The 24,834-nt window shown below is 45.5% G+C and overlaps 1 protein-coding gene across 2 annotated transcripts in view; it reads right to left on the reverse strand.

Moving 5' to 3' along the window:
• LOC139563419 (son of sevenless homolog 2-like) overlaps window positions 1-24,834 on the reverse strand; it is a 72,188-nt gene that overhangs the window by 17,790 nt on the left and 29,564 nt on the right. The window contains exons 5-12 of one of the 2 annotated variants that reach the window (XM_071382074.1): window positions 20,017-20,160; window positions 19,468-19,578; window positions 15,379-15,477; window positions 10,424-10,551; window positions 7,952-8,689; window positions 7,162-7,284; window positions 6,322-6,434; window positions 4,498-4,720 (exon numbers count right to left, since the gene is read on the reverse strand). In XM_071382074.1, the coding sequence (XP_071238175.1) occupies window positions 4,498-4,720; window positions 6,322-6,434; window positions 7,162-7,284; window positions 7,952-8,689; window positions 10,424-10,551; window positions 15,379-15,477; window positions 19,468-19,578; window positions 20,017-20,160 (1,679 nt within the window). Of the gene's footprint in view, window positions 1-4,497; window positions 4,721-6,321; window positions 6,435-7,161; window positions 7,285-7,951; window positions 8,690-10,423; window positions 10,552-15,378; window positions 15,478-18,408; window positions 18,763-19,467; window positions 19,579-20,016; window positions 20,161-24,834 lie in introns of those variants that run through there. The other variant, XM_071382075.1, reaches the window with a different exon arrangement.

Raw genomic sequence — 24,834 nt, forward strand, 5'->3', positions numbered from 1 at the left:
TAATATTATAGCAGTGGAAGGTAGAGTAATATTATAGTAATATTATAGCAGTGGAAGGTAGAGTAATATTATAGTAGTGGAAGGTAGAGTAATATTATAGTAATATTATAGCAGTGGAAGGTAGAGTAATATTATAGTAGTGGAAGGTAGAGTAATATTATAGTAATATTATAGCAGTGGAAGGTAGAGTAATATTATAGTAATATTATAGTAGTGGAAGGTAGAGTAATATTAGAGTAATATTATAGTAGTGGAAGGTAGAGTAATATTATAGTAGTGGAAGGTAGAGTAATATTATAGTAATATTATAGCAGTGGAAGGTAGAGTAATATTAGAGTAATATTATAGTAGTGGAAGGTAGAGTAATATTATAGTAATATTAGAGTAGTGGAAGGTAGAGTAATATTATAGTAGTGGAAGGTAGAGTAATATTATAGTAATATTAGAGTAGTGGAAGGTAGAGTAATATTATAGTAGTGGAAGGTAGAGTAATATTATAGTAATATTAGAGTAGTGGAAGGTAGAGTAATATTATAGTAGTGGAAGGTAGAGTAATATTATAGTAATATTAGAGTAGTGGAAGGTAGAGTAATATTATAGTAGTGGAAGGTAGAGTAATATTATAGTAATATTAGAGTAGTGGAAGGTAGAGTAATATTATAGTAGTGGAAGGTAGAGTAATATTATAGTAATATTAGAGTAGTGGAAGGTAGAGTAATATTATAGTAGTGGAAGGTAGAGTAATATTATAGTAATATTATAGTAGTGGAAGGTAGAGTAATATTATAGTAATATTATAGCAGTGGAAGGTAGAGTAATATTATAGTAATATTATAGTAGTGGAAGGTAGAGTAATATTAGAGTAATATTATAGTAGTGGAAGGTAGAGTAATATTAGAGTAGTGGAAGGTAGAGTAATATTATAGTAATATTATAGTAGTGGAAGGTAGAGTAATATTATAGTAATATTATAGCAGTGGAAGGTAGAGTAATATTATAGTAATATTATAGTAGTGGAAGGTAGAGTAATATTATAGTAATATTATAGCAGTGGAAGGTAGAGTAATATTATAGTAATATTATAGTAGTGGAAGGTAGAGTAATATTAGAGTAATATTATAGTAGTGGAAGGTAGAGTAATATTATAGTAATATTATAGCAGTGGAAGGTAGAGTAATATTATAGTAATATTATAGTAGTGGAAGGTAGAGTAATATTATAGTAATATTATAGCAGTGGAAGGTAGAGTAATATTATAGTAATATTATAGTAGTGGAAGGTAGAGTAATATTAGAGTAATATTATAGTAGTGGAAGGTAGAGTAATATTAGAGTAGTGGAAGGTAGAGTAATATTATAGTAATATTATAGCAGTGGAAGGTAGAGTAATATTATAGTAATATTATAGTAGTGGAAGGTAGAGTAATATTAGAGTAATATTATAGTAGTGGAAGGTAGAGTAATATTATAGTAATATTATAGTAGTGGAAGGTAGAGTAATATTAGAGTAATATTATAGTAGTGGAAGGTAGAGTAATATTATAGTAGTGGAAGGTAGAGTAATATTATAGTAATATTAGAGTAGTGGAAGGTAGAGTAATATTATAGTAGTGGAAGGTAGAGTAATATTATAGTAATATTAGAGTAGTGGAAGGTAGAGTAATATTATAGTAGTGGAAGGTAGAGTAATATTATAGTAATATTATAGTAGTGGAAGGTAGAGTAATATTATAGTAGTGGAAGGTAGAGTAATATTATAGTAATATTATAGTAGTGGAAGGTAGAGTAACATTATAGTAGTGGAAGGTAGAGTAATATTATAGTAATATTAGAGTAGTGGAAGGTAGAGTAATATTATAGTAATATTAGAGTAGTGGAAGGTAGAGTAATATTATAGTAGTGGAAGGTAGAGTAATATTATAGTAGTGGAAGGTAGAGTAATATTATAGTAATATTATAGTAGTGGAAGGTAGAGTAATATTATAGTAGTGGAAGGTAGAGTAATATTATAGTAATATTATAGTAGTGGAAGGTAGAGTAATATTATAGTAGTGGAAGGTAGAGTAATATTATAGTAGTGGAAGGTAGAGTACTATCATAGTAATATTATAGTAGTGGAAGGTAGAGTAATATTATAGTAATATTAGAGTAGTGGAAGGTAGAGTAATATTATAGTAGTGGAAGGTAGAGTAATATTATAGTAATATTATAGCAGTGGAAGGTAGAGTAATATTATAGTAATATTATAGCAGTGGAAGGTAGAGTAATATTATAGTAATATTATAGCAGTGGAAGGTAGAGTAATAATATAGTAGTGGAAGGTAGAGTGATATTATAGTAATATTATAGTAGTGGAAGGTAGAGTAATATTATAGTAGTGGGAGGTAGAGTAATATTATAGTAATATTATAGTAGTGGAAGGTAGAGTAATATTATAGTAATATTATAGTAGTAGAAAGTAGAGTAATATTATAGTAGTGGAAGGTAGAGTAATATTATAGTAACATTATAGTAGTGGAAGGTAGAGTAATATTATAGTAACATTATAGTAGTGGAAGGTAGAGTAATATTATAGTAGTGGAAGGTAGAGTAATATTATAGTAGTAGAAAGTAGAGTAATATTATAGTAATATTATAGCAGTGGAAGGTAGAGTAATATTATAGTAGTAGAAAGTAGAGTAATATTATAGTAATATTATAGCAGTGGAAGTTAGAGTCATATTATAGTAGTAGAAAGTAGAGTAATATTATAGTAATATTATAGCAGTGGAAGGTAGAGTCATATTATAGTAGTGGAAGGTAGAGTAATATTATAGTAGTGGAAGGTAGAGTAATATTATAGTAGTAGAAAGTAGAGTAATATTATAGTAATATTATAGTAGTGGAAGGTAGAGTAATATTATAGTAGTGGAAGGTAGAGTAATATTATAGTAATATTATAGCAGTGGAAGGTAGAGTAATATTATAGTAGTGGAAGGTAGAGTAATATTATAGTAGTAGAAAGTAGAGTAATATTATAGTAATATTATAGCAGTGGAAGGTAGAGTAATATTATAGTAGTAGAAAGTAGAGTAATATTATAGTAATATTATAGCAGTGGAAGTTAGAGTCATATTATAGTAGTAGAAAGTAGAGTAATATTATAGTAATATTATAGCAGTGGAAGGTAGAGTCATATTATAGCAGTGGAAGGTAGAGTCATATTATAGTAGTGGAAGGTAGAGTAATATTATAGTAGTGGAAGGTAGAGTAATATTATAGTAGTGGAAGGTAGAGTAATATTATAGTAGTGGAAGGTAGAGTAATATTATAGTAATATTATAGCAGTGGAAGGTAGAGTAATATTATAGTAATATTATAGTAGTGGAAGGTAGAGTAATATTATAGTAGTGGAAGGTAGAGTAATATTATAGTAGTGGAAGGTAGAGTAATATTATAGTAATATTATAGCAGTGGAAGGTAGAGTAATATTATAGTAATATTATAGTAGTGGAAGGTAGAGTAATATTATAGTAATATTATAGTATTGGAAGGTAGAGTAATATTATAGTAGTGGAAGGTAGAGTAATATTATAGTAATATTATAGTAATATTATAGCAGTGGAAGGTAGAGTAATATTATAGTAATATTATAGCAGTGGAAGGTAGAGTAATATTATAGTAATATTATAGCAGTGGAAGGTAGAGTAATATTATAGTAATATTATAGTAGTGGAAGGTAGAGTAATATTATAGTAATATTATAGCAGTGGAAAGTAGAGTAATATTATAGTAATATTATAGTAGTGGAAGGTAGAGTAATATTATAGTAGTGGAAGGTAGAGTAATATTATAGTAGTGGAAGGTAGAGTAATATTATAGTAATATTATAGCAGTGGAAGGTAGAGTAATATTATAGTAATATTATAGTAGTGGAAGGTAGAGTAATATTATAGTAATATTATAGTATTGGAAGGTAGAGTAATATTATAGTAGTGGAAGGTAGAGTAATATTATAGTAATATTATAGTAATATTATAGCAGTGGAAGGTAGAGTAATATTATAGTAATATTATAGCAGTGGAAGGTAGAGTAATATTATAGTAATATTATAGTAGTGGAAGGTAGAGTAATATTATAGTAATATTATAGTAGTGGAAGGTAGAGTAATATTATAGTAATATTATAGTAGTGGAAGGTAGAGTAATATTATAGTAATATTATAGTAGTGGAAGGTAGAGTAATATTATAGTAATATTATAGTAGTGGAAGGTAGAGTAATATTATAGTAATATTATAGTAGTGGAAGGTAGAGTAATATTATAGTAATATTATAGTAGTGGAAGGTAGAGTAATATTATAGTAACATTAAAGCAGTGGAAGGTAGAGTAATATTAGAGTAATATTATAGTAATATTATAGTAGTGGAAGGTAGAGTAATATTATAGTAACATTATAGCAGTGGAAGGTATACGAGTGGTATAGTTAGGAGGTGTCACCATGGAAACAGTGGTCTCACCTGTAGAGTTCAGACTCAAGCAGGGTGAGCTGGCGGGCGATCTCTATGGGGTGAAGGGTCATGAGGTCAAAGGTGTCCGTCTGGCCCAGACGGCTGATGTGCCACTCGATGGGCGGCGGCGGGCTCTCGAAGGTGATGTTGTGACTGACCCCGTTGGACTGAGTCTGCATCTTCCTCTTGATGATCTTGTTGATGGACTCCACCCACTTCCTCATAGACTTGCCTGGTCGAGCAGGAAAAAGAACGACTTTTTTCAGAGACATGAAATGTGTCTCTGTACAGGCTCAGCCGGCGGTGCAGCACATATAAAACATGACATTAGTCCCCATCTAGACTGGCAAGAGGTTAGAAGTCAGAGAGTTTGAGAATCTGTGTCACACTATTCCAATATGTTCAGTACGGCAAGGTAAACGGCAATCATTATTATGTATTCCCTCTCACAATAACAGTAGTCTGGTAAGGTAGAGCAAGTGTACATATTGGTTTTTAAAAGTGGTATTGGGGGGGCCGACCTCGGAGTTGTATAATGTATTGTAGTATTGAGGTAGTACTGTAGTAGTATTGCGGTAGTAGTACTGTAGTGGTACTGTAGTATTGAGGTAGTAGTGTAGTGGTACTGTAGTATTGAGGTAGTAGTGTAGTGGTACTGTAGTATTGAGGTAGTGGTACTGTAGTAGAGGTAGTGGTACTATAGTGGTACTGTAGTATTAAGGTAGTGGTACTGTAGTATTGAGGTAGTAGTGTAGTGGTACTGTAGTATTGAGGTAGGTAGTGGTACTGTAGTATTGAGGTAGTGGTACTGTAGTATTGAGGTAGTAGTGTAGTGGTACTGTAGTATTGAGGTAGTAGGTAGTGGTACTGTAGTATTGAGGTAGTAGTGTAGTGGTACTGTAGTATTGAGGTAGTAGTATAGTGGTACTGTAGTATTGAGGTAGTAGTATAGTGGTACTGTAGTATTGAGGTAGTGGTACTGTAGTAGTTGAAGGTAGAGTGGTACTGTAGTAATATTAGGTAGCAGTGTAGTGGTACTGTAGTATTGTAGGTAGTATTGTAGGTAGTGGAAGGTACTGTAGTATTGTAGGTAGTATTGAGGTAGTGGAAGGTACTGTAGTATTGAGGTAGTGGTACTGTAGTATTGGAAGGTAGTAGTAGTAGTGGTACTAGTAGTATTGATGGTAGTATAGTGGTACTGTAGTATTGTAGGTAGTATTAGTGGTACTGGTAGGTATTGAGGTAGTAGTATAGTTAGGTACGTGTCAGTATTGAGGTAGTGGTCTCACCTGTAGTAGTTGAGGCTCAAGTAGTGTGAGCTGGTGGACTGTATGTATTGAGTGTAGGGTCATTGAGGTCAGTGGTATCTGTCTAGTATTGACGGCTGAGTAGTGTCACTCGATGGGTAGCTGTAGGCTATTGAAGGTGATGTAGTGTAGTGGTACTGTAGTATTGAGGTCAGTAGCTGTACACTTGATGAGCTTATTGATGGACTCCACCCGCTACGTCGTAGTACTTGCCAGGTCGAGTAGTATAGTGGTACTGTAGTATTTCAGAGGTAGTGGTACTGTAGTATCTGTACAGGCTCAGTAGTGTAGTGCAGTACATGTAGTATATGAGGCAGTAGTCGTCAGCTGGTACTGTAGTATTGAGGTTAGTAGTGTAGTGAGTACTGTGAGTATCTGAGGTGGTCACACTGTCCAGTATATACATGTACGTATTGCAGGTATTACTGTAGCAGTCGTTAGAGGTAGTATCCGCTCACGATAACAGTATCTGGTAGGTAGTACGTGTAGTACGTATTGCGGTAGTACTGTAGTATTGAGGTAGTACCTCGGAGTTGTAGGATGCTGCTGATGTATTCCTCCAGTCGGCCTCGTAGCTCGGGGTCGTTCTCAAAGTCATAGAAATGATGCTCCACCCACTGACGGAACACATTCAGAACCCTGAGAGAGAGGGGAGGGGGGGAGAGGGAGGGGGGGGAGAGAGAGAGAGGCGGAGAGACAGGGAGAGAGAGAGGGGACAGGGGAGAGAGAGAGGGGAGAGGGGGGGAGAGAGAGAGAGAGAGAGAGAGAGAGAGATTGAGAGAGAGAGAGGGTCAGAGATAGCCGAGGACATGGGTGATGGTGAGAGAGTGAGGAGTGCGGAGAGAGAGCTGAGGAGAGGGAGTGAGGAGAGGGGAGTGGGGAGAGCGTGAGGAGAGGGAGAGAGAGTGATGGAGAGAGAGGAGAGAGCGCGAGGAGAGAGGAGAGAGTAGAGAGTAAGAGAGAGAGAGAGATGGGGGGGAGAATTGAAAGAAGAGGGTCAAATACCAGACATGGTGATGGTGGAATTACTGTTCTAGAAACCTGCCCAACCCAGATAGGATGGAATCTGATTGGAGAGTGGTATGGTGGGATGGAATCTGATTGGAGAGTGGTATGGTGGGACGGAATCTGATTGGAGAGTGGTATGGTGGGACGGAATCTGATTGGAGAGTGGTATGGTGGGACGGAATCTGATTGGAGAGTGGTATGGTGGGATGGAATCTGATTGGAGAGTGGTATGGTGGGATGGAATCTGATTGGAGAGTGGTATGGTGGGATGGAATCTGATTGGAGAGTGGTATGGTGGGATGGAATCTGATTGGAGAGTGGTATGCAGACTCATTGGACAATGGAATAGTGATCATACCGGAGTTGGACGGGTTGGACGTACTCCCTGCGGAACCTCTGTAGCTCTGCAGCCATTGGCTGATCCCCATTCCATAGAGCCTGTTTGTCTGCCTCTGTGGGTTCTGGCTCAGGGATCTCAATCCTGGGAAAGATCAAATATGTTATTGTCAAACCAACAGTTGTCCTCCCTGACGAAGGCCATGCTGCCGAAACCCATCAACAGTTGTAAAATATTTGTCCCAGAACCACACACTCAATATTACATTTAAGGATCAGACCCTTAAAAAAAAAAAAAGGGTCTGAATGACAAAACTGACAAACCCAAATCTAACTGCCCGTAGCTCAGGACCTAAAGCAAGGATATGCATATTCCTGATACCATTTGAAAGGAAACACTTTGAAGTTTGTGTAAATGTTAAATGAATGTAGGAGAATATAACACATTATATCTGGTAAAAGATAATACTATCATCTTTGAAATGCAAGAGAAAGGCCATTATGTATTATTCCAGCCAAGGTGCAATTTAGATTTTGGCCAGACTAGATGTGGAAACAGTCAAGAGGTCTGAATACTTTCTGAATGCACTGTGTGTATACTGTTGTAATTCTGTGGTACCATACCTGTCTATCAACAGGCCAACTGCCGTTGTAATTCTGTGGTACCATACCTGTCTATCAACAGGCCAACTGCCGTTGTAATTCTGTGGTACCATACCTGTCTATCAACAGGCCAACTACCGTTGTAATTCTGTGGTACCATACCTGTCTATCAACAGGCCGACTACTGTTGTAATTCTGTGGTACCATACCTGTCTATCAACAGCCTCAGGAGATCCTGGGGCTTGCAGAATGACCGGTAGGTGGTCAGAAAAGTGCGTACAAAGTTGGGATCAGCGTACATGTGGTATGTGAGCCTCTCTATAAGCTTGACCACCGTCCCAGCCTTAATAATAGGTATCCCAGTCTTGCTCTGGACACGGTCCTCAAACACGATGTTCTCCTCGGAGTCGTGCACAGCGAAGCGGTAAAGCTCCGGGGAGGGCAGGCGGAGGGGCTGGGCCTGCTCCTCATGCTGTAGAACCGTGTCCAGCATACGGTCCAGTGTGGAGCGGTACTGCAGGGTGACCAGCGCCGCCATCCACGCCCCCTTCTCCTCCGCCGAGCGAGCGCAGAACACCACACAGTTCTCGTCTTTACCGACGAGTTCGAAGGCATGTTTTAACTCCGCCGAGTCCTCGCGGTCCACGATGCGGACTTTCCGTAGGACGAACTTCTCCTTGAGACGAAACTCCGCCCCGCTTCCGGAACCGGGGAGTCGGGAGCTCTGATTGGCCTTACAGCTGATCATGAGGCCGTCAAACAGGAAGTTGTGTCGCTCGTGTTTGGCGCCGGCGCGGAGGAGCGCCCCCTCCAGGATGAACGCGGAACAGCACTGGCCGATGTCCTTCCCCTCCCAGCCATCGATGCTCTTCTGGATCTCGTTCATCCTCTTGATGGCCAGTTGCTTGCTGCGCACCTGACGGCTGTACAGACGGTACATGGGTTCACTGGAGAGAGACAGAGAGAGAGACAGAGGTACAGAGAGACAGAGGTACAGAGAGACAGAGGGAGAGAGAGAGAGAGAGAGGGAGAGAAAGGGAGAGAGAGACAGAGGGACAGAGAGACAGAGGTACAGAGAGACAGAGGGAGAGAGAGAGAGAGAGAGAGAGAGGGAGAGAAAGGGACAGAGAGACAGAGGGACAGAGACAGAGACACAGAGACAGGGTGGTGAGAAAACTGAGGAATATATCTAGTCTCTCTAGACCAGGGATGGGCAACTGGTGGCCATTGTTCTTTCAAAGGCCAAACCCACCGTTGGCGTGCGTGGCCAAAGATCTCTATGTTCATGTAATCTGACCATAGCACCGCCTGGAGTTAGCTAAACAGCATTGGTACTTGGACCAGAACCGGTGCTATTATCATTTGGACACAAAGATATTAGTCTTTGGCCACGCACACCAGCGATGGTTTGGGCCTCTGAAAGAACAATGCCTACAGTATTGAGAAAAGCCTTACTGTAAAATATGGTGGTGGATCTTTGATGTTATGGGGCTATTTTCCGACCACTGGTCCTGGGGCCCTTGTTAAGGTCAACGGTATCATGAACTTTACCCAGTTCCAGGACATTCTAACCAAAAAACACTTGGCCACGAGTGGATCTTCCAGCAAAACAATAACCCCAAGCACACATCAAAATCCACAAAGAAAATGGTTAATTTACCACTAAATCTGGATTTTCTAATGACCATCTCAGTCTCCAGACTTGAACCCCATTGGAAACCCCATGTGGTTTTAATTGTAGAGGGTAGTCCATAAACACAGACGAAGGACATCAAAGATCTGGAAAGATCTCCAACTCATAAAACATTTTACAAAAAGGCTCAGAGTCATTATCCTGGCAAGGGCAGGGCGCCAGGGTGTCGAAACCAGGGCAGGGCGCCGGAGTAATGAAACCTGGGCAGGGTGCCGGAGTAATGAAACCAGGGCAGGGTGCCGGAGTAATGAAACCAGGGCAGGGTGCCGGAGTAATGAAACCAGGGCAAGGTGCCGGAGTAATGAAACCAGGGCAGGGTGACGGAGTAATGAAACCAGGGCAGGGTGACGGAGTAATGAAACCAGGGCAGGGTGACGGAGTAATGAAACCAGGGCAGGGTGACGGAGTAATGAAACCAGGGCAGGGTGACGGAGTAATGAAACCAGGGCAGGGTGACGGAGTAATGAAACCAGGGCAGGGTGCCGGAGTAATGAAACCAGGGCAGGGTGCCGGAGTAATGAAACCAGGGCAGGGTGCCGGAGTAATGAAACCAGGGCAGGGTGACGGAGTAATGAAACCAGGGCAGGGTGACGGAGTAATGAAACCAGGGCAGGGTGCCGGAGTAATGAAACCAGGGCAGGGTGCCGGAGTAATGAAACCAGGGCAGGGTGCCGGAGTAATGAAACCAGGGCAGGGTGCTGGAGTAATGAAACCAGGGCAGGGTGCCGGAGTAATGAAACCAGGGGAATCCAATAATTTTGACACCCATCTTATTTTTATTACGTGTTAAATGTATCCCTCTGAGCAATTGTATTCGTATAAAATGTCATATTGTTTTTTGAATTGAGTTTTTCCCCTCAGTATTTGTAAAATAAATTTTATATAGTATTATTTGCTCATCTTTAAAATCAAGGGATCCGATAATTCTGGACCACCACTGTACGTGTATCAGCAGAGGGCCGTCCTGTGAAGGCGTAATGGTTCATACCCAGGCTTGCGTCGGGGCAGATGTTTGGTGTAGATGCGTTCCACGCTACACTGGAGGTTGAGCAGAGCGGTGATGGCCTGCTTCAGACCTTCTCGGTCATCCTGCTCCTCACTGTGCTCCTGTAGCTGCTGCTCGCAGGAGACAAGGTGAGACGCATTAGCGCCTTCAGGTTCGGACTATGCACAGATGTAATGTACAGTGGGGAGAACAAGTATTTGATACACTGACGATTTTGCAGGTTTTCCTACTTACAAAGCATGTAGAGGTCTGTAATTTTTATCATAGGTACACTTCAACTGTGAGAGACGGAATCTAAAACAAAAATCCAGAAAATCGCATTGTATGATTTTTAAGTAATTAATTAGCATTTTATTGCATGACATAAGTATTTGATACATCAGAAAAGCAGAACTTAATATTTGGTACAGAATCCTTTGTTTGCAATTACAGAGATCATACGTTTCCTGTAGTTCTTGACCAGGTTTGCACACACTGCAGCAGGGATTTTGGCCCACTCCTCCATACAGACCTTCTCCAGATCCTTCAGGTTTCGGGGCTGTCGCTGGGCAATACGGAATTTCAGCTCCCTCCAAAGATTTTCTATTGGGTTCAGGTCTGGAGACTGGCTAGGCCACTCCAGGACCTTGAGATACTTCTTACGGAGCCACTCCTTAGTTGCCCTGGCTGTGTGTTTCGGGTCGTTGTCATGCTGGAAGACCCAGCCACGACCCATCATCAATGCTCTTACTGAGGGAAGGAGGTTGTTGGCTAAGATCTCGCAATACATGGCCCCATCCATCCTCCCCTCAATACGGTGCAGTCGTCCTGTCCCCTTTGCAGAAAAGCATCCCCAAAGAATGATGTTTCCACCTCCATGCTTCACGGTTGGGATGGTGTTCTTGGGGTTGTACTCATCCTTCTTCTTCCTCCAAACACGGCGAGTGGAGTTTAGACCAAAAAGCTCTATTTTTGAATCATCAGACCACATGACCTTCTCCCATTCCTCCTCTGGATCATCCAGATGGTCATTGGCAAACTTCAGACGGCCCTGGACATGCGCCTGCTTGAGCAGGGGGACCTTGTGTGCGCTGCAGGATTTTAATCCATGACGGCGTAGTGTGTTACTAATGGTTTTCTTTGAGACTGTGGTCCCAGCTCTCTTCAGGTCATTGACCAGGTCCTGCCGTGTAGTTCTGGGCTGATCCCTCACCTTCCTCATGATCATTGATGCCCCACGAGGTGAGATCTTGCATGGAGCCCCAGACCGAGGGTGATTGACCATCATCTTGAACTTCTTCTATTTTCTTCTATTTTCTAATAATTGCGCCAACAGTTGTTGCCTTCTCACCAAGCTGCTTGCCTATTGTCCTGTAGCCCATCCCAGCCTTGTGCAGGTCTACAATTTTACCCCTGATGTCCTTACACAGCTCTCTGGTCTTGGCCATTGTGGAGAGGTTGGAGTCTGTTTGATTGAGTGTGTGGACAGGTGTCTTTTATACAGGTAACGAGTTCAAACAGGTGCAGTTAATACAGGTAATGAGTGGAGAACAGGAGGGCTTCTTAAAGAAAAACTAACAGGTCTGTGAGAGCCGGAATTCTTACTGGTTGGTAGGTGGTCAAATACTTATGTCATGCAATAAAATGCAAATTAATTACTTAAAAATCATACAATGTGATTTTCTGGATTTTAGATTCCGTCTCTCACAGTTGAAGTGTACCTATGATAAAAATGACAGACCTCTACATGCTTTGTAAGTAGGAAAACCTGCAAAATCGGCAGTGTATCAAATACTTGTTCTCCCCACTGTATGTCATTTCCCCCATGCAGGGGGGGGTAATAAAGTCATTAACTTAGACACATACAGAAGTTTGTCGGTGGATGAATGAAAAGGACAGTTGTTCCCTATAAAGTATGGATAGAAACTAGTGATGTTTCCTGAATAATCCTATTGGTGAAAACACCTCCCTCATTACAGGACATATAAAAAGGTATTTTGGAACACACACACTTTCCGTGGAGGTGGTTCATTCCACAACAAGCAGCAGGTGAGAGAATCTCCCGGTAGAACCGGTAGAGCCCACCTGGTGCTGTCTGCACTAATCCTGGTAGACTAGATATATTGGATGTTAACTATCAACTCACATCTATAGAATGACATGGCTAGAGTGGGGAGGGGACCTGGCTAGAGTGGGGAGGGGACCTGGCTAGAGTGGGGAGGGGACCTGGCTAGAGTGGGGAGGGGACCTGGCTAGAGTGGGGAGGGGACCTGGCTAGAGTGGGGAGGGGACCTGGCTAGTGGGGAGGGGTTCCTGGCTAGAGTGGGGAGGGTTCCTGGCTAGAGTGGGGAGGGGACCTGGCTAGAGTGGGGAGGGGACCGGGCTAGAGTGGGGAGGGGACTAGAGTGGGGAGGGGACTAGAGTGGGGAGGGGACTAGAGTGGGGAGGGGCTAGAGTGAGGAGGGGACCTGGCTAGAGTGAGGAGGGGACCTGGCTAGAGTGAGGAGGGGACCTGGCTAGAGTGGGGAGGGGACCTGGCTAGAGTGGGGAGGGGACCTGGCTAGAGTGGGGAGGGGACCTGGCTAGAGTGGGGAGGGGACCTGGCTAGAGTGGGGAGGGGACCTGGCTAGAGTGGGGAGGGGACCTGGCTAGAGTGGGGAGGGGACCTGGCTAGAGTGGGGAGGGGACCTGGCTAGAGTGGGGAGGGGACCTGGCTAGAGTGGGGAGGGGACCTGGCTAGAGTGGGGAGGGGACCTGGCTGAGAGTGGGAGGAGGGGACCTGGCTAGAGTGAGGAGGGGACCTGGCTAGAGTGAGGAGGGGACCTGGCTAGAGTGAGGAGGGGACCTGGCTAGAGTGAGGAGGGGACCTGGCTAGAGTGAGGAGGAGGGGACCTGGCTAGAGTGGGGAGGGGACCTGGCTAGAGTGGGGAGGGGACCTGGCTAGAGTGGGGAGGGGACCTGGCTAGAGTGGGGAGGGGACCTGGCTAGAGTGGGGAGGGGACCTGGCTAGAGTGGGGAGGGGACCTGGCTAGAGTGGGGAGGGGACCTGGCTAGAGTGGGGAGGGGACCTGGCTAGAGTGGGGAGGGGACCTGGCTAGAGTGGGGAGGGGACCTGGCTAGAGTGGGGAGGGGACCTGGCTAGAGTGGGGAGGGGACCTGGCTAGAGTGGGGAGGGGACCTGGCTAGAGTGGGGAGGGGACCTGGCTAGAGTGGGGAGGGGACCTGGCTAGAGTGGGGAGGGGTTCTTGGCTAGAGTGGGGAGGGGTTCTTGGCTAGAGTGGGGAGGGGTTCTTGGCTAGAGTGGGGAGGGGTTCTTGGCTAGAGTGGGGAGGGGTTCTTGGCTAGAGTGGGGAGGGGTTCTTGGCTAGAGTGGGGAGGGGACATGGCTAGAGTGGGGAGGGGACATGGCTAGAGTGGGGAGGGGACATGGCTAGAGTGGGGAGGGGACATGGCTAGAGTGGGGAGGGGACATGGCTAGAGTGGGGAGGGGACATGGCTAGAGTGGGGAGGGGACATGGCTAGAGTGGGGAGGGGACATGGCTAGAGTGGGGAGGGGACATGGCTAGAGTGGGGAGGGGACATGGCTAGAGTGGGGAGGGGACCTGGCTAGAGTGGGGAGGGGACCTGGCTAGAGTGGGGAGGGGACCTGGCTAGAGTGGGGAGGGGACATGGCTAGAGTGGGGAGGGGACCTGGCTAGAGTGGGGAGGGGACCTGGCTAGAGTGGGGAGGGGACCTGGCTAGAGTGGGGAGGGGACCTGGCTAGAGTGGGGAGGGGTTCTTGGCTAGAGTGGGGAGGGGTTCTTGGCTAGAGTGGGGAGGGGTTCTTGGCTAGAGTGGGGAGGGGTTCTTGGCTAGAGTGGGGAGGGGTTCTTGGCTAGAGTGGGGAGGGGACATGGCTAGAGTGGGGAGGGGACATGGCTAGAGTGGGGAGGGGACATGGCTAGAGTGGGGAGGGGACATGGCTAGAGTGGGGAGGGGACATGGCTAGAGTGGGGAGGGGACATGGCTAGAGTGGGGAGGGGACATGGCTAGAGTGGGGAGGGGACATGGCTAGAGTGGGGAGGGGACATGGCTAGAGTGGGGAGGGGACATGGCTAGAGTGGGGAGGGGACATGGCTAGAGTGGGGAGGGGACATGGCTAGAGTGGGGAGGGGACATGGCTAGAGTGGGGAGGGGACATGGCTAGAGTGGGGAGGGGACATGGCTAGAGTGGGGAGGGGACCTGGCTGGAGTGGGGAGGGCACTTGGCTGGAGTGGGGAGGGCACTTGGCTAGAGTGGGGAGGGGACATGGCTAGAGTGGGGAGGGCACATGGCTAGAGTGGGGAGGGGACCTGGCTAGAGTGGGGAGGGACATGACTGGAGTGGGGAGGGACATGACTGGAGTGGGGAGGGACATGACTGGAGTGGGGAGGGGACATGGCTAGAGTGGGGAGGGGACATGGCTAGAGTGGGGCGGGGACATGGCTAGAGTGGGGCGGGGACATGGCTAGAGTGGGGCGGGGACATGGCTAGAGTGGGGAGGGGACCTGACTGGAGTGGGGAGGGGACCTGGCTGGAGTGGGGAGGGGACATGGCTAGAGTGGGGAGGGGACCTGACTGGAGTGGGGAGGGGACCTGGCTGGAGTGGGGAGGGGACCTGGCTGGAGTGGGGAGGGGACCTGGCTGGAGTGGGGAGGGGACCTGGCTGGAGTGGGGAGGGGACCTGGCTGGAGTGGGGAGGGGACCTGGCTGGAGTGGGGAGGGACATGACTGGAGTGGGGAGGGACATGACTTACACACAGGTTGGAAAGGCCTGAAGCCTGAAAGTGAGGCAGGAGAGAAACAGGACAGAGATACAGGTATGGTAGGACATGGGTTAATCCTTAGGCAAAGTCTGTAACAGACCGTCTCTACTGGATCAGACAGAGTGTGTGTGTGTGTGTGTGTGTGTGTGTGTGTGTGTGAGTAAACACTCACCTGCAGTAGTTCAAAGTAGTGCAAACAGTGGTATACAGGAACCATCATGAGCTGTGGCAGAACGTACTGAACCGCCTCCTTGAAACCTTCAGCTATGGACTGGAGAGACAACAACATTACAGATTACCCTGGAGAGACAACAACATTACACTACAGATTACTGGAGAGACAACAACATTACATTACAGATTACCCTGGAGAGACAACAACATTACAATACAGATTACCCTGGAGAGACAACAACATTACATACTACTGGAGAGACAACAACACATTACATACTACTGTAGAGACAACAACATGATGGTTGGTTTATGGTTTAAACCAGAGCCCTATGGTACCCTATTCCCTATGTAGTGCACTACTTTAAACCAGGCCCATAGTGCACCCTATTCCCTATGTAGTGCATGACTTTTGACCAGGACTCATAGGAAATAGGGTTCCATTTGATACGCAGGCAGGGCCAGTGTGCAGTACGACTGGTTGGCTCCTACTGCATGGGCTATTTTTAAGCAGCGATGTAATTTAGCCACAATACCAGACACTGCAGAGTGCAGTGGCTCAGTGCTCCACAGACACATTTCTCTGACAGAGAGCAGAAGGAGAGAAAGAGAGAGAGAGCAGGAGGAGACAGAGAGAGCAGGAGGAGACAGGGAGAGCAGGAGGAGACAGAGAGCAGGAGGAGAAAGAGAGCAGGAGGAGAAAGAGAGCAGGAGGAGAAAGAGAGCAGGAGGAGAAAGAGAGCAGGAGGAGAAAGAGAGCAGGAGGAGAGAGAGAGCAGGAGGACACAGAGAGCAGGAGGAGACAGAGAGCAGGAGAAGAGAGAGAGCAGGAGGAGACAGAGAGAGAGAGCAGGAGGAGACAGAGAGAGAGAGCAGGAGGAGACAGAGAGAGAGAGCAGGAGGAGACAGAGAGCAGGAGGAGACAGAGAGCAGGAGGAGACAGAGAGCAGGAGGAGACAGAGAGCAGGAGGAGACAGAGAGCAGGAGGAGACACACAGGCAGACACAGAGGCAGACACAGAGGCAGACACACACTCACAGAGACAGTCAGAGAGACACTCACAGACAGTCACAAACCTGTAGTTTCCCTCTGACTGACTGTATAACCAGTCTTCAAAATAAACAGCCGCTCCGGGCAATCAGGACTGAGACTGCTCGACAGAGGCTCTGAGGCTAGACAGCCCAGAGAAGCAGGCCAGACAGGAGGCTCTGAGGCTAGACAGCCCAGAGAAGCAGGCCAGACAGGAGGCTCTGAGCCTAGACAGCCCAGAGAAGCAGGCCAGACAGGAGGCTCTGAGGCTAATAAAGGACCAGAACCAGGAAGGACAGTTCCATCAGAACATAGAGCATCACAGGCCCACAAAGAGGCTCACTATTCATCAACTATATTTAAAAGGCAGAGTTTTCCCTGTGACCTCCTCTAGAAACACTACCAGCCCTACGTATTATACGGTCCTGATTTCAGGGCATATCTATATCTTGCCAGTCTCAACGCTCTCAGATGGAATACACCATCAAACATTGTGTCTTGAATAGCTGCCAGACGGCATTCGTTTTTAGTATAATAATTGACTTCCTGAGGGGAGGAATGTCCAGGTAACAACAGATCAATGTGGACAACTAACTCAACTACAAAGGAAGCATGTCCTTCACATATTTTAGGGAATTTAGCATCAGCCCTCCCTCCCTCCCTCTGCTAGAATATCTCCTGTTACGAACACGGAACATCCAATCAGAAAGGGTAAGCCAGAGATCATTGTTACGGACACAGAACAGCCAATCAGAAATGGTAAGCTCGAGATCATTGTTACGGACACGGAACAGCCAATCAGAAAGGGTAAGCCCGAGATCAGTGTTACAGACACGGAACAGCCAATCAGAAAGGGTAAGCCCGAGATCATTGTTACCGACACGGAACAGCCAATCAGAAAGGGTAAGCCCGAGATCATTGTTACGGACACGGAACAGCCAATCAGAAAGGGTAAGCCCGCGATCATTGTTACGGACACGGAACAGCCAATCAGAAAGGGTAAGCCCGAGATCATTGTTACGGACACGGAACATCCAATCAGAAAGGGTAAGCCCGAGATCATTGTTACGGACACGGAACAGCCAATCAGAAAGGGTAAGCCCGAGATCATTGTTACGGACACGGAACAGCCAATCAGAAAGGGTAAGCCCGAGATCATTGTTACGGACACGGAACAGCCAATCAGAAAGGGTAAGCCCGCGATCATTGTTACGGACACGGAACATCCAATCAGAAAGGGTAAGCCAGAGATCATTGTTACGGACACGGAACAGCCAATCAGAAAGGGTAAGCCAGAGATCATTGTTACAGACACGGAACATCCAATCAGAAAGGGTAAGCCCGAGATCATTGTTACGGACACGGAACAGCCAATCAGAAAGGGTAAGCCCGAGATCATTGTTACGGACACGGAACAGCCAATCAGAAAGGGTAAGCCCGCGATCATTGTTACGGACACGGAACAGCCAATCAGAAAGGGTAAGCCCGAGATCATTGTTACGGACACGGAACAGCCAATCAGAAAGGGTAAGCCAGAGATCATTGTTACGGACACGGAACAGCCAATCAGAAAGGGTAAGCCCGAGATCATTGTTACGGACACGGAACAGCCAATCAGAAAGGGTAAGCCCGAGATCATTGTTTGCATTATCCATGTAACATGTTGGAAACCCCCATGTCAACTTCCAGCTGAGAGTTTAAGACACCAACACAGTATATATATGCAAATTAATTACTTAAAAATCATACAATGTGATTTTCTGGATTTTTGTTTTAGATTCCGTCTCTCACAGTTGAAGTGTACCTATGATAAAAATTACAGACCTCTACATGCTTTGTAAGTAGGAAAACCTGCAAAATCGGCAGTGTATCAAATACTTGTTCTCCCCACTGTATATCTCTGAAATAATCTCTCAGTGCCAGGTAGCATGTCTACTAGGTTACCTGGAGGTACTATTGTGGGCCGGGCCATCCGGTACTGTCTGTGTGTGTGTTTTACCTGGAAGTATAGTCCTACAGTAGGCCGGGCCATCCGGTACCGTGTGTGTGTTACCTGGAAGTATAGTCCTACAGTAGACCGGGCCATCCGGTACCGTGTGTGTGTTACCTGGAAGTATAGTCCTACAGTAGACCGGGCCATCCGGTACCGTGTATGTGTTACCTGGAAGTATAGTCCTACAGTAGACCGGGCCATCCGGTACCGTGTGTGTTTTACCTGGAAGTATAGTCCTACAGTAGACCGGGTCATCCGGTACCGTGTGTGTTTTACCTGGAAGTATAGTCCTACAGTAGACCGGGCCATCCGGTACCGTGTGTTTTACCTGGAAGTATAGTCCTACAGTAGGCCGGCCATCCGGTACCGTGTGTTTTACCTGGAAGTATAGTCCTACAGTAGACCGGGCCATCCGGTACCGTGTGTTTTACCTGGAAGTATAGTCCTACAGTAGGCCGGGCCATCCGGTACCGTGTGTTTTACCTGGAAGTATAGTCCTACAGTAGGCCGGGCCATCCGGTACCGTGTGTTTTACCTGGAAGTATAGTCCTACAGTAGACCGGGCCATCCGGTACCGTGTGTGTTACCTGGAAGTATAGTCCTACAGTAGGCCGGGCCATCCGGTACCGTGTGTGTTACCTGGAAGTATAGTCCTACAGTATGCCGGGCCATCCGGTACCGTCTGTGTTACCTGGAAGTATAGTCCTACAGTAGACCGGGCCATCCGGTACCGTGTGTTTTACCTGGAAGTATAGTCCTACAGTAGACCGGGCCATCCGGTACCGTCTGTGTTACCTGGAAGTATAGTCCTACATTAGACCGGGCCATCCGGTACCGTCTGTGTTACCTGGAAGTATAGTCCTACAGTAGACCGGGCCATCCGGTACCGTGTGTGTTACCTGGAAGTATATTCCTACAGTAGACCGGGCCATCCGGTACCGTCTGTGTGTGTGTTACCTGGAAGGATAGTCCTACAGTAGGCCGGGCCATCCGGTATCGTGTGTGTGTTACCTGGAAGGATAGTCCTACAGTAGGCCGGGCCATCCGGTACCGTGTGTGTGTTACCTGGAAGTATAGTCCTACAGTAGGCCGGGCCATCAGACTGCTGAAGTGCTCGTGGAACTGTCTGGACAGGATGTCCTGCGACAGGGTCTCGTACGGATCAAACGCCTGCTCCTGGAGTTGAAAGAAGAAGAAATGTAGGAGTAGGCAGGAAGTGTCGCTGAACGTGTGTAACGTAGAGCTAGGTATTGTGGGTACCTATGACAGGCACAACACCCTTTAACTGGAAATATATTCCCAATATAACACTCTGGTATCTTATTGGTTATTGATTAACTAGATTCCCAATATAACACTCCGTTACCGTATTGATGAACTAGATTTCCAATATAACACTCTGGTATCTTATTGGTTATTGATTAACTAGATTCCCAATATAACACTCTGGTATCGTATTGATGAACTAGATTTCCAATATAACACTCTGGTATCTTATTGGTTATTGATGAACTAGATTCCCAATATAACACTCTGGTATCTTATTGATGAACTAGATTCCCAATATAACATTCCGGTACCGTATTGATGAACTAGCTGTGTATGATGTCCTACCTCTGCCAGGTCCTCGAAGCAGCTGCCCACCAGAGGATGAGGACTAGTGTCAGCGGTCATCTCCACTGCGTCCTCTATCAGCCCCAGAAGTTTGACCGTCAGCTCATGAATGTCCGAAATGTTACTGAAGATAACCTCCACATCCTGCAGGGAGAGAGAGAGGAACATGATGTTCGTTTAAAATGGAAATACATGGCCCCAAAAACACGCTACACGGCGCTGCCCCAAAAACACGCTACACGGCGCTGCCCCAAAAACACGCTACACGGCGCTGCCCCAAAAACACGGTACACGGCGCTGCCCCAAAAACACGGTACACGGCGCTGCCCCAAAAACACGGTACACGGCGCTGCCCCAAAAACACGGTACACGGCGCTGCCCCAAAAACACGGGCGCTGCCCCAAAAACACGGTACACGGCGCTGCCCCAAAAACACGGCGCTGCCCCAAAAACACGGTACTGCCACAAAAACACGCTACACGGCACTGCCCTAAAAACACGGTACACCGCACGACCCTTAAGAGATGAGGCATTAGATAGTGGATATCATCCTTCACATATGGAGGTTGTCGTCTCATTATTTTCCCCATACCACTTCCTGTACATCTCAAAGCCATTTCTCCAGGATATTTTTGCAGTCAGTTCTAAGTTTCTTTTGGCAGGAGCAACAGATGTGGCTTTCTGTTAGGAGTTAATTATGTATAGTCGTGCTGACTCAAAACGATACCCTAGCCACTGTCTGTCCCAAACAGGCAAAGCCACAGCAGACCATTAAATAAAACAAAAAACTCTCCACTCAGCTCAGTTTTTCTTCAGCCAAGTGAAATGCAATCCAGTGTTTTAACAAAAAGGGGATGTTCTGTGTTTAAACTGGTGATTTGAACCTCAGTGTTTACGAGTTGTTGGTTTTTTTAAAGTCTTTTTTTGGCAGCAGGACAATAAATCTTTACTTCTCTGAAAAGTCTCAGAACAGAAAAGTCTTCTAGGATACAATAGTGTATGTCCAGCCTGTGTGTGAAGCATAAGAAAATTATGAAGGTCCGCGGGGTGATTGTGAAGGTCCGCGGGGTGATTGTGAAGGTCCGCGGGGGGATTGTGAAGGTCCGCGGGGTGATTGTGAAGGTCCGCGGGGAGATTGTGAAGGTCCGCGGGGTGATTGTGAAGGTCCGCGGGGTGATTGTGAAGGTCCGCGGGGGGATTGTGAAGGTCCGCGGGGAGATTGTGAAGGTCCGCGGGGTGATTGTGAAGGTCCGCGGGGTGATTGTGAAGGTCCTCGGGGTGATTGTGAAGGTCCGCGGGGTGATTGTGAAGGTCCGCGGGGTGATTGTGAAGGTCCGCGGGGTGATTGTGAAGGTCCGCGGGGTGATTGTGAAGGTCCGCGGGGAGATTATGACGGTCCGCGGGGAGATTATGACGGTCCGCGGAGAGATTGTGACGGTCCGCGGGGAGATTGTGACGGTCCGCGGGGAGATTGTGACGGTCCGCGGGGAGATTGTGACGGTCCGCGGGGAGATTGTGAAGGTCCGCGGGGAGATTGTGAAGGTCCGCGGGGAGATTGTGAAGGTCCTCGGGGTGATTGTGAAGGTCCGGGGGGAGATTGTGAAGGTCCGCGGGGAGATTGTGAAGGTCCGCGGGGAGATTGTGAAGGTCCGCGGGGAGATTGTGAAGGTCCGCGGGGAGATTGTGAAGGTCCGCGGGGAGATTGTGAAGGTCCGCGGGGAGATTGTGAAGGTCCGCGGGGAGATTGTGACGGTCCACGGGGAGATTATGACGGTCCACGGGGAGATTATGAAGGTCTACCCAAGCATTTCACATCACAGCAGCTCCAGATTAGCCAGTTAGCTGATTACGGTAGTTCAGTCGTAACGGTCTAACACTGGAGTTGGCTGAAAATGGCTTTGATGTATGGTCAAAATGTTGGTAAACTGACTGACTGTTTGTAAACAGGCCTCTGTCCTAATACATACACGACTTAGTAGACTGTTCCTCTCGACCTGTGTGCACCTACGTTGTAAACGTTCATTCATAGTCTAGGTTGTAGCAACCTCATGATGGGTATAGAGACAATTAGAGTAGCATGGCCGATTAATTAGGGCCGATTTCATAACAAAATCGGTAAGATGCAGTGTCTTAGACTGCTGTGCCACTCGGGAGCCCCTTACACAGCCTTGCGGTGTGTTTAACGTCCAACCCCTACCTTGTCACAACACAACTGATTGGCTCAAACGCATTAGGATGGAAAGAAATTCACACCTGTTAATTAAAATGCATTCCGGGTGACTACCTCATGAAGCTGGTTGAGAGAATGCCAAGAGTGTGCAAAGCTGTCATCAAGGCAAAGGGTGGATCCTTTGAAGAATCTCAAATCTAAGATGTATTTTGATTTGTTTAACACTTTTTAGGTTACTACATGATTCCATATGTGTTATTACATAGTTTTGATGTCTTCACTATTATTCTACAATGTAGAAAATAGTAAATATTAAGAAAAATCCTTGAGTGAGTAGCGGTGTGTCCAAACTTTTGACTGGTACAGTATACGACTCAACAATGTTCGAATATATACAACTAAGACTATTCTAAAATATGACTCAGCTGACTGTTCGAATATACAGTTGAAGTCGCAAGTTCCCATTCACCTTAGCCAAATACATTTAAACTGTATCATAATAATTGATTATGCTTATGTTGTATTAATAGAAGGGGAGGGGCTATAAGACCCCTCCCTCCTCACATTTATAGGGTCCTAGACTACAGATTAACACATATAATATATATATATATATACACTGCTCAAAAAAATAAAGGGAACACTTAAACAACACAATGTAACTCCAAGTCAATCACACTTCTGTGAAATCAAACTGTCCACTTAGGAAGCAACACTGATTGACAATACATTTCACATGCTGTTGTGCAAATGGAATAGAATAGACAAAAGGTGCACATTTGTGGCCTGCTGGAGGTCATTTTGCAGGGCTCTGGCAGTGCACCTCCTTGCACAAAGGCGGAGGTAGCGGTCCTGCTGCTGGGTTGTTGCCCTCCTACGGCCTCCTCCACGTCTCCTGATGTACTGGCCTGTCTCCTGGTAGCGCCTCCATGCTCTGGACACTACGCTGACAGACACAGCAAACCTTTTTGCCACAGCTCGCATTGATGTGCCATCCTGGATGAACTGCACTACCTGAGCCACTTGTGTGGGTTGTAGACTCCGTCTCATGCTACCACTAGAGTGAAAGCACCGCCAGCATTCAAAAGTGACCAAAACATCAGCCAGGAAGCATAGGAACTCAGAAGTGGTCGGTGGTCACCACCTGCAGAACCACTCCTTTATTGGGGGTGTCTTACTAATTGCCTATAATTTCCACCTTTTGTCTATTCCATTTGCACAACAGCATGTGAAATTTATTGTCAATCAGTGTTGCTTCCTAAGTGGACAGTTTGATTTCACAGAAGTGTGATTGACTTGGAGTTACATTGTGTTGTTTAAGTGTTCCCTTTATTTTTTTGAGCAGTGTATATATATATATACTAGAAAAGTACTGTGAAACAATACCTCATAATGTATATATATATATATACACATTATGAGGTTTAATATTGTTTCACAGTACTTTTCTAGTCTCTCTGCATCTTATGAAGAAACTGTCTGAGAAATGTGTGACTTTGAAGACAGAACTCTGCAGGGAAGTGTCAGAGACAAGAGATTTATTTTAGTCAGACATTCCACTATAAAATAAACTTGGACACTTTTTCTTTGATGCAGAACTTACTCGGGAAACACGCGTGCTATGTTCCTATTTGTCAACTTCTGTCTGCAATTGCAATTAATAAAAGGTTTTTGAATAGTTTAATTAAAGATATTGTCATAATGATAATTTCACCATTGAGTCAATGATTGACAAGGAACAAGGAAACAAACACCAACAAGCTGTTTATAACCCAGCTACTGTTTCCATCCGAGGTGTCTATAAGCAGTTATGAGGTGTCTATAAGCTGTTATACTGTTTCCACCCGAGGTGTCTATAAGCAGTTATGAGGTGTCTATAAGCATTTATACTGTTTCCACCCGAGGTGTCTATAAGCAGTTATGAGGTGTCTATAAGCATTTATACTGTTTCCACCCGAGGTGTCTATAAACAGTTATGAGGTGTCTATAAGCATTTATACTGTTTCCACCCGAGGTGTCTATAAGCAGTTATGAGGTGTCTATAAGCATTTATACTGTTTCCACCCGAGGTGTCTATAAGCAGTTGAGGTGTCTATAAGCATTTATACTGTTTCCACCCGAGGTGTCTATAAGCAGTTATGAGGTGTCTATAAGCATTTATACTGTTTCCACCCGAGGTGTCTATAAGCTGTTATGAGGTGTCTATAAGCATTTATACTGTTTCCACCCGAGGTGTCTATAAGCAGTTATGAGGTGTCTATAAGCAGTTATACTGTTTCCACCTGAGGTGTCTATAAGCATGTATACACTGTTTCCACCTGAGGTGTCTATAAGCTGTTATACTGTTTCCACCCGAGGTGTCTATAAGCTGTTATACTGTTTCCACCCGAGGTGTCTATAAGCTGTTATACTGTTTCCACCCGAGGTGTCTATAAGCAGTTATACTGTTTCCACCCCTAGGTGTCTATAAGCTGTTATACTGTTTCCACCCGAGGTGTCTATAAGCTGTTACACTGTTTCCACCCAAGGTGTCTATAAGCTGTTATACTGTTTCCACCCGAGGTGTCTATAAGCTGTTATACTGTTTCCACCCAAGGTGTCTATAAGCAGTTATGAGGTGTCTATAAGCAGGTACACTGTTTCCACCC

The sequence above is a fragment of the Salvelinus alpinus genome, chromosome 34 (assembly GCF_045679555.1).
Source record: "Salvelinus alpinus chromosome 34, SLU_Salpinus.1, whole genome shotgun sequence".
Taxonomy (NCBI): Eukaryota; Metazoa; Chordata; class Actinopteri; order Salmoniformes; family Salmonidae; genus Salvelinus; species Salvelinus alpinus.